Source organism: Cynoglossus semilaevis, chromosome 19, assembly GCF_000523025.1.
Source record: "Cynoglossus semilaevis isolate Cse_v1.0 chromosome 19, Cse_v1.0, whole genome shotgun sequence".
NCBI lineage: Eukaryota > Metazoa > Chordata > Actinopteri > Pleuronectiformes > Cynoglossidae > Cynoglossus > Cynoglossus semilaevis.
In genome coordinates, this window is record NC_024325.1 from 16,626,212 (window position 1) to 16,634,648 (window position 8,437).

Here is an 8,437-nt window from a genome sequence, read left to right on the forward strand (position 1 = left end):
CTGTCTCCCTCTCTGTCCCCCTCTCTGTCCCCCTCTCTGTCTCCCTCTGTCTCCCTCTCTGTCCCCCTCTCTGTCTCCCTCTCTGTCTCCCTCGCTGTCTCCCTCTCTGTCCCCCTCTCTGTCCCCCTCCCTTTCTCCCTCTCTGTCCCCCTCTCTGTCTCCCTCTCTGTTTTCTTAATTATTATTATTTTATATCATCAATATGTTTGTTTGTATCTGTGTTGTTGATCTTCAGATGGGGGGGGGGGTTAATGGGATATTTGTTGGGGGTGTGTGTGTTTGTAGTTATTTCTAATGGGGACGAGGTGAAGCCCAGAGGGGGAGGAGGGTGGAGTGTTGTTGACCACGGACTTTCCTGCTGGAACTGGTTCCCGTCATAAAAGGTTGGTCTTTGAAGCCCGACTGATTAAACAGAGAACGTCAAAGTTCTGATGGTGGAACCAGGGACAAGAACGTCAACTTGAACCTTGATGCAGTAACTCCTAAACTTCCACTGCTGTCACTCCTCTGTTGTACTGCAGGTACTCATCAGTCATCTTTGTATACTGTGTACTGTAAGGTAGGTGGGGGGGGGGAGGAGAGCTCATGTCTTCTTACAGAACCGTTCTCCTTCAGATGGCGAACGCCAGCGCTCTGACCCCCCTCATCCAGCCCATCGTGTTTGAGTTGGAGGGCTTCTACGTTCCCCCCGGCTACGGCGCCCTGCTGTTCTTCCTGGTTCTGCTCAACTACGCTGTGGTGCTGTTTGGGAACGGTGTGGTGATGTTGGTCACCATCCTGGACCAAACCCTGCACAGACCCATGTTTGTGATGATCTGTCACCTGGTGGTCTGTGACCTGCTGGGCTCCACGGCCGTGCTGCCCTGCCTGATGGGGCAGTTTCTGATGGGGCAGAAAAGAATAGCCTACATTGCCGGCATCGCCCAGGGCTTTTGTGTTCACACGTACGGCGTGGCGGTGCAGACTCTTCTGGGGGCGATGGCGTACGACAGGTATCAAGGTGTATTAGACAGACTGGGTCCGATCTGGACCTCAGTAAGAACTGGACCTGTTGTTCTGACCACGAGTTCGTCCTCCAACCAAATCTGAATGAATTTGTTTGGACTGTTTGTCTGTGTGAAAGAACAGTCGTTGAAATTTCTCTAAAAACGAACATCGTGGTTCCACTTAGTACAGAGACGGACGGGGTCTGGGAAAAACAATCAAATTACACAAAAATATACTGTTTATATACATATATATATACATATATATATATATATACATATATATATATATATATGTATATATGTATGTATGTATATATGAAAGGCTTTTCAACAACATCATCATCTCCAGCGCGGTGTCGCTGCTCACTGAAACCACACTTTCATTTTTGTGGCTACCTGACGATACGTTCACTGGGTACGATACAAAAACACAACAACAATTCTCCTCTTCTGTCCACAGGTACGTGGCCGTGTGCGAGCCCCTCAGGTACCACACCATCATGACCCCGGCCCGTCTGCACGCCTGCTGCACCGTTGCCTGGTCCACGGCCGTGGTCTGCATCACTGTGCTCTTCGGCCTACACGCCAACACCCCACTGTGTGGAAACGTCATCCAACATGTGTACTGCACCAACCGTGGGATCCTGAGCCTGGCCTGTAAATCTACCCCAGCAAACAACATCTATGGTTAGTGCATTATCAAGGGGGGGAGGGGTCAGAGGTGAAGGTGGGGGTCAAACCCAGGTCTGACAACAGACAGGTGTTTGTGTTTTTCCAGGTCTGTCCATGAGCTGGTGCATCAGCTCCGGGGTCTTTGTCATCATTGCTTTCACCTACATAAAAATCCTGCACAGCTCCATCAAACACGGCAGAAGCGACTTCACGGTTCGGAGCAAGGCCTTCCAGACGTGTGCCACACACCTGGTGGTGTACGTGCTCTTTGAGATATCGTCCACTATCATCATCTTGACCTACAGATTCCCCTCCGCCTCTGCCAACATCAAGAAGTTCCTGAGCATCTTGTTCATTGTTGTTCCACCGGCTCTTAATCCCATCATCTACGGCCTGATTAGCAGAGAGCTGCGCACTAGCATCATCAAATACTTCAGCAGAAAACTAACGGTCAAGTAAACAGTACGTCATTGAACCAGTTGTACCTTCAACCAGTGAAAATAAAAACACGTAATCTGTCTTGGTACTGGTGTCGTGTGCAGCTCCTGTCACAAACTCACTGCTAATAAAGTCCGACAGTAAACGCTGGTCTTTTCATGATGCACCGATGGTCCAGTAGAACTGACCGGTCCAGTTATACACCGTTTGGACCGCCTGAATCTGGACATGAGGTCGGACACCTGTTCAAAGTGACTTCAGCCTCAGAATGTGACTCGTTTGATGACGTCGTCTGACTCTCAGATAAATCTTAGCTGTTGTTTCATTACACAATAACTCACAAAAAAAAATCACAGAAATCACAGTGTTCAAATCATCACAGCAGTTCGAAATCTTTTATTTATGGCATAAAAAGTGAAAATAAAGTCAGTCATTTTGGAGGAACACACACACACACACACACACTGAAAAGATCCACTAAATAAAAGTTAATGATCAAATAAAAATAATCAAATTAATTAACGACGGACCTCCTAACACGTCCTCCTACTGTAAGGACAGCAGAGTCGACCGCTGCTCCACAGGGTTCACCACCCTAATCAGCAGGGGCGGTGCATTTAATGACCGTACGATAAATTAAGGTTTTTCTTCGGTGGTGTTTAATGAAGTGTTGTGTTTGAACCATATATTTAGAACTCAAACCACGAAGCGCCAGAAGTCGCATTAATGGTCAGGAGGATTTCATGTATGAATCGTATTGAACATAATTTTAATAACTATTTTAATACTTCAGAAACTTATTATAATATTAAATTATTGGTCTGGTTTAAAACTTCAGTTGTATTCAGAGAAAAAACTAATTGTATGGCTCTCACAGAAATACATTTGAAAATATCTCTGCTGAAAAGGTTCTCGACCCCTGACGTAGATGTTCATATGTTCAGAGTCTTCTTCGTGTCTTTGGCGCCACCTACCCCCAGTCTGTGGTTCCAAACATTAGTGACACCACCAAACTCTGGCCTGTGTCACGGGGGGTGTACGTTGTCTCCACTCCATAGGTCTGACATGAAGGTGTGCGTCTCAGGTTTCATCAGAACCTTCTGGTAAACACAGTCAGTCACAGAGGGCATTAGGGCAATAAGAGCAGGAGAGCTTTGACTGATCAAAGTAATACTGAACTTTCACAGGAAGTAGGGGGTGCAGCTTAAACTAAATAAATATTAAAGAAAACATTTAAGTTAAACTCAACTTTTCTTCACTACCACTAAAATCACAGTCAGCCAGTGGCTCCCCCTGTCGGAGTGGGAAACCAACCGTTGCCTAGTGACAGCCGCAGCGTTACACCACACATTAGGTAACGCAGAATTATTCAAAACCTAGTATAAAAGAGTGGGCCGTCTCAACAGTGGCCACACTGCCCACCCGGAGTGTGTCGAGAAGAACGATCAGCCCCCGACATCTGTCCAGGTTCACGTCCAATCAGGTAACTACACGGAGAAGGAAGTGTTAGCAACGTTCACCGTATGTCCTGTCGTGTGCCATCGATGTTGACAGCGATGTTTGAAGTTCCACGACACGTTCATGTTCTGTAGTGATGTTGACAGAGTATATATATGTAAATATGTATAAATACATATATACATATACAGTATGTACTTGACGTGACAATTATTGAACATTTCATGTCTTTGTGTTTCTAGCACTAATGTCAACTAAAAGCCTTTTCATTGAATCTATTAAAACATGTATCTTCACTTCACCCAAAAAAACTGTTTGTTTGTTTGTTTGTTTGTGTTGAGCAGACAAAGTCGACTGTGACTCTCATCTTCTTTTCATTTTCTATTTCAGACTGATGGAAAACTACACCTTCAACAGTGTTACCCTCCAGATGGAGGGGTTAAAGGTCACAGAGAAGTCCATGTACCCCGTCTTTTTCTTCTTCCTGTTTGCCTACATTTTTGTGCTGGTGATGAATGTGGGCGTCTCAGTTCTGATCATCATTGACAGAAACCTCCACCAGCCCATGTATCTGCTTTTTTTCAACCTGTCACTCAGCGACATCATAGGAAGTACCGACATCATGCCCCGGCTGCTCACTGACGTCCTGCGCCCCCTGAACGCCTCATCAGCTATTACCAGTGTATGGTTCAGGCCTACATCATGCAGCTGTTTGGCACCACCACTCACACTGTGCTGATGATCATGGCCTTTGACAGGTACGTGGCCATCTGTAACCCCCTGCGCTACAGCGTCATCATGACCAACAGAATGGTGGTCAAACTGGTACTCTCTGCCTGGGGGGTGGCCTTCGTGTTGGTGTCTGTGCTCATGGGTCTGACCATCAGACTGAGTCGCTGCAGGACTCTGATCAAAGGTCCTTACTGCGACAACGCCTCACTCTTCAAACTGTCCTGTGAGAGTGTCTTCATAAATAACGTCTACGGCCTGACCTTCACCGTGGTTCTGACGACCGCCTCCATCGGCAGCATGGTCGGTCACCACCGTCGGGTTTATGGTCTGCCTGACCAGTAAGAACAAGTCTCTGAGCAGTAAGGCCTTGAAGACCTGCAGCACTCACCTCCTGGTCTTCTTGGTCATTATTCTTAGCGGTAGCATCATTATCATCATGCACCGTTTCCCTGAGCACAAAGACTACGCCAAACTCTCTGGTATCCTGTTTGTCATCGTCCCTGGAAGTCTCAACCCTATCATTTATGGTGCACAGTCCAAAGAGATTAGACAATTCTTCATCAATAAGTTCAATCAACTTGGCCCAGGTTGGTCAACTAAACTAATCCACAACGCAAATAAAGTTACTGAATAAGTCACTGAAGCCCCTGCCGTGTGTTTTTGCTTTAAACCTAATGGTGGTGGACGTGTAGATTATAAAGTGTCAGATTACAGATTATACCACAATGTTTTAGCTTCTTCTCTGTGCGGATGTGAAAGACGTTCCAGCTGTAGACTCAATATATGACTGCTCTGTAAATAATGTACAATAAATGGCTCTTTGTCTAAAATAAGAAAGTGAACGGTGGTACACTCTGGAAAGGCCTTCTTTATCTGGAGCTGTTCCTACTGCACACTGGAACTGATAACTTGATGTAACTTTGTGATTCAGTATTATATATGGCACGTTGTGATGAATGACTTCATGTCTTCATGGAAAGATGTAAAAGTCTTGCTGTTATAAAACCCAGTTCTGCTCTGGACCTCACTGACACTGGTCAAATCAGAAGACGAACACGAACTTTGGCTTCTTTGTTTACCTTTATGTGGCAGCGACATATTTACACCTGCACATCTGGAGAAGGAACGGTGTGTCCTTCACTAAATGAAGGCTTAAAGAAACGTCTTCATACAACATTTTTACGATGAATTTGAACTGTACTGATGACACCGTACACCGGAGCTCTACAAAAACATCTGCTGATGACGACGAAGGACGACGTCCACCCAACACCTGAGGGTCTGGACTCTGAAGACGGTTTGAAGTTAAAGTCATTAAAATAACCCCAGCGTCTACTGTCACCACCATAAAGGTCTCTACGGGTTCAAGGACCAACAGTCCTAAAACCATAAAGTATCCTCCCCTCCCCCCTCGTTCTAAATTTCTATTTTCCTGAAAGTGTTCCTGATACCATTTCTATCTGCAGACACATTTATGTGGTTTCCACGAATGTTAAAACAGAAAAATGACCCTAACCTCACACAGGGAGAACTCCACACAGAAAGACCAGCAATAAGAACTGGGAATTGAACCAGTGACCTTCTTACTTTGTGGCAACAACATTACCCAGTCTCCCCCTCTATGACCCTGGTACAAGATTAATGTTTACCATCAACCTAAACTCAATAAAAAAACCTCTTCCACAAAAACATGAGACTACGGTGAATAAACCACAGGAACCGTCACTGAACCTGTGGTACTTTATGACAGGACATGTGACACAAGCATCACGGTTCCAGATGAAATTCAACAGAAGAAGCAGACAAACTGTGCAGTGGTACAACTGTGAGCTGAGTGATGTCATTAAGATCATGTTGTTTTTAATCACCATCCAAGTCATTAATGTGTCAAAGCCAAAGATTAGGAGTTGATGAAGACTTCCAAACTCTCAGATGGTAAACTTTTTCTGCTGACACTTGGTGTCCCTGGACTTTGTCTCTGCAGTAACAGTCTAGTGTCAGCAGGAAATCTGTGTATGTGTCTGTGTAACCCATGACATCACAGTGGTTGTGTCTACACGTCCTCATGTCATTTGGTGCATTAGACAACTGTTGACATTGTTCTGTGGCAGGTGTGGACGTGTTGACTTGGACTTTTATTTCATTTTATAAATCTAACAGAACATTTTTCATCTTCCCCAAACTTTGCAAATTTACACTACAGTTATGAATTGATTTGAGGTGTTTTTACATGTTTTCCTCAAAAGCTCTTATTTTCTGAACTGATGAAAAAGAAATATTGTTTTGTTGTGATTTCAGAATGGAGGAGAACTTGACCTACAACAGCTACATGCTCAAGATGGAGGGGTTAAAGGTGACAGAGAGAAGCATGTACCCTGTCTTCTTCACCTTCCTCATCTCCTACGTCTTTGTAATGGTGATGAATGTGGGCATTTCTATTATAATCATCATTGATAAGAACCTTCATCAGCCCATGTACCTGCTGTTCTGTAACCTGACAGTCAGTGACATTATTGGCAGCACTCATATGGTACCTAGACTGCTGGCAGATATCCTGCGCCCCCCCCCTGAACGCCTCATCAGCTATTACCAGTGTATGGTTCAGGCCTACATCATGCAGCTGTTTGGCACCACCACTCACACCGTGCTGATGATCATGGCCTTTGACAGATACGTGGCCATCTGTAACCCCCTGCGCTACAGTGCCATCATGACCAACAAGATGCTGGTCAAGCTGACAGTTTCTGCCTGGGGAGTGGCCTTTGTTTTAGTGGGCATTCTAATTGGCCTGACTGCCCGACTGAGTCGGTGCAGGACTCTGATCAAAGGTCCTTTCTGTGACAATGCTTCACTCTTCAAACTGTCCTGTGAGAGTGTCCTCATAAATAACGTCTACGGCCTGACCTTCACCGTGGTTCTGACGACCGCCTCCATCGGCAGCATGGTCGCCACCCATCTTATGGTCTGCCTGACCAGTAAGAACAAGTCTCTGAGCAGTAAGGCCTTGAAGACCTGCAGCACTCACCTCCTGGTCTTCTTGGTCATGATTCTTAGCGGTAGCATCATTATCATCATGCACCGTTTCCCTGAGCACAAAGACTACGCCAAACTCTTTGGTATCCTGTTTGTCATCGTCCCTGGAAGTCTCAACCCTATCATTTATGGTGTACAATCCAAAGAGATTAGACAATTCTTGGCCGTTAAGTTCCATTTGCTGTCAAGAAAGCTGTGACTTGTTCTTTCTGTTTATTTTAATAAAAAATCCTACAACCATGGTTCAGTAGTGACTCATCTTAGTGTTGGTCCAATCATTTTCTCAGTGAATGTTGTTTGTGCTACACAGTTTTTAAAAACACATACTCTAAGATACCACTACGTCCTGTTTGCACAGGTGACTGCGTTGGTACAACGATGATCTATGCTCTACTGCTGCATTCTTCTAAGGGCCACTAGGGAAGTGGAGCCAGTAGTCACCGGGCAAAGCCAACGTTAAAGGTGGACAGTTCTCCTGTCCATCACTGGGCCTCACATAGTGACAACCATCCACACTCACACTCACATTCACACCAATGGGCTGTTCAGAGTGAATATTAATCTAATCCCTAATCTGCAGTTTTTGACTGTGGACAAAACTGGAGAAAAAACACCCCCACACAGGGAGAACTCCACACAGAAAGACCAGCAATAAGAGCTGGGAATTGAACCAGTGACCTTCTTACTTTGTGGCAACAACATTACCCAGTCTCCCCCTCTATGACCCTGGTACAAGATTAATGTTTACCATCAACCTAAACTCAATAAAAAAACCTCTTCCACAAAAACATGAGACTACGGTGAATAAACCACAGGAACCGTCACTGAACCTGTGGTACTTTATGACAGGACATGTGACACAAGCATCACGGTTCCAGATGAAATTCAACAGAAGAAGCAGACAAACTGTGCAGTGGTACAACTGTGAGCTGAGTGATGTCATTAAGATCATGTTGTTTTTAATCACCATCCAAGTCATTAATGTGTCAAAGCCAAAGATTAGGAGTTGATGAAGACTTCCAAACTCTCAGATGGTAAACTTTTTCTGCTGACACTTGGTGTCCCTGGACTTTGTCTCTGCAGTAACAGTCTAGTGTCAGCAGGAAATCTGTGTA

At 45.1% G+C, this 8,437-nt stretch overlaps 2 protein-coding genes and 1 pseudogene across 2 annotated transcripts; all 3 read left to right on the top strand.

Moving 5' to 3' along the window:
* Positions 1-247: 247 nt before the first annotated feature.
* On the top strand, positions 248-3,198 carry LOC103395750 (olfactory receptor 52E4-like). Its single transcript, XM_017041627.2, has 3 exons — positions 248-992; positions 1,450-1,676; positions 1,768-3,198. The coding sequence occupies exons 1-3, from the start codon at positions 586-588 to the stop codon at positions 2,118-2,120; spliced, it is 987 nt and encodes a 328-aa protein (XP_016897116.1). The 5' UTR covers positions 248-585; the 3' UTR covers positions 2,121-3,198.
* Positions 3,199-3,526: 328 nt separating this feature from the next.
* On the top strand, positions 3,527-6,298 carry LOC107988058 (olfactory receptor 146-like; annotated as a pseudogene).
* Positions 6,299-6,314: 16 nt separating this feature from the next.
* Positions 6,315-8,430, top strand: LOC103395630 (olfactory receptor 146-like). Its single transcript, XM_008333389.3, has one exon. It carries the CDS (start codon positions 6,589-6,591, stop codon positions 7,519-7,521), a length of 933 nt encoding a protein of 310 aa, XP_008331611.1. The 5' UTR covers positions 6,315-6,588; the 3' UTR covers positions 7,522-8,430.
* The last annotated feature ends 7 nt before the right edge of the window (positions 8,431-8,437 follow it).

Excerpts from the sequence above, each read along its gene's own strand:
- LOC103395630 (XM_008333389.3), top strand. The coding sequence starts at position 6,589 with ATGGAGGAGAACTTGACCTACAACAGCTACATGCTCAAGATGGAGGGG.
- LOC103395750 (XM_017041627.2), top strand. The coding sequence starts at position 586 with ATGTCTTCTTACAGAACCGTTCTCCTTCAGATGGCGAACGCCAGCGCT. Across the intron at positions 993-1,449 it reads GGGGCGATGGCGTACGACAG|GTACGTGGCCGTGTGCGAGC; the intron begins GTATCAAGGTGT and ends TTCTGTCCACAG. Across the intron at positions 1,677-1,767 it reads CCCAGCAAACAACATCTATG|GTCTGTCCATGAGCTGGTGC; the intron begins GTTAGTGCATTA and ends GTGTTTTTCCAG.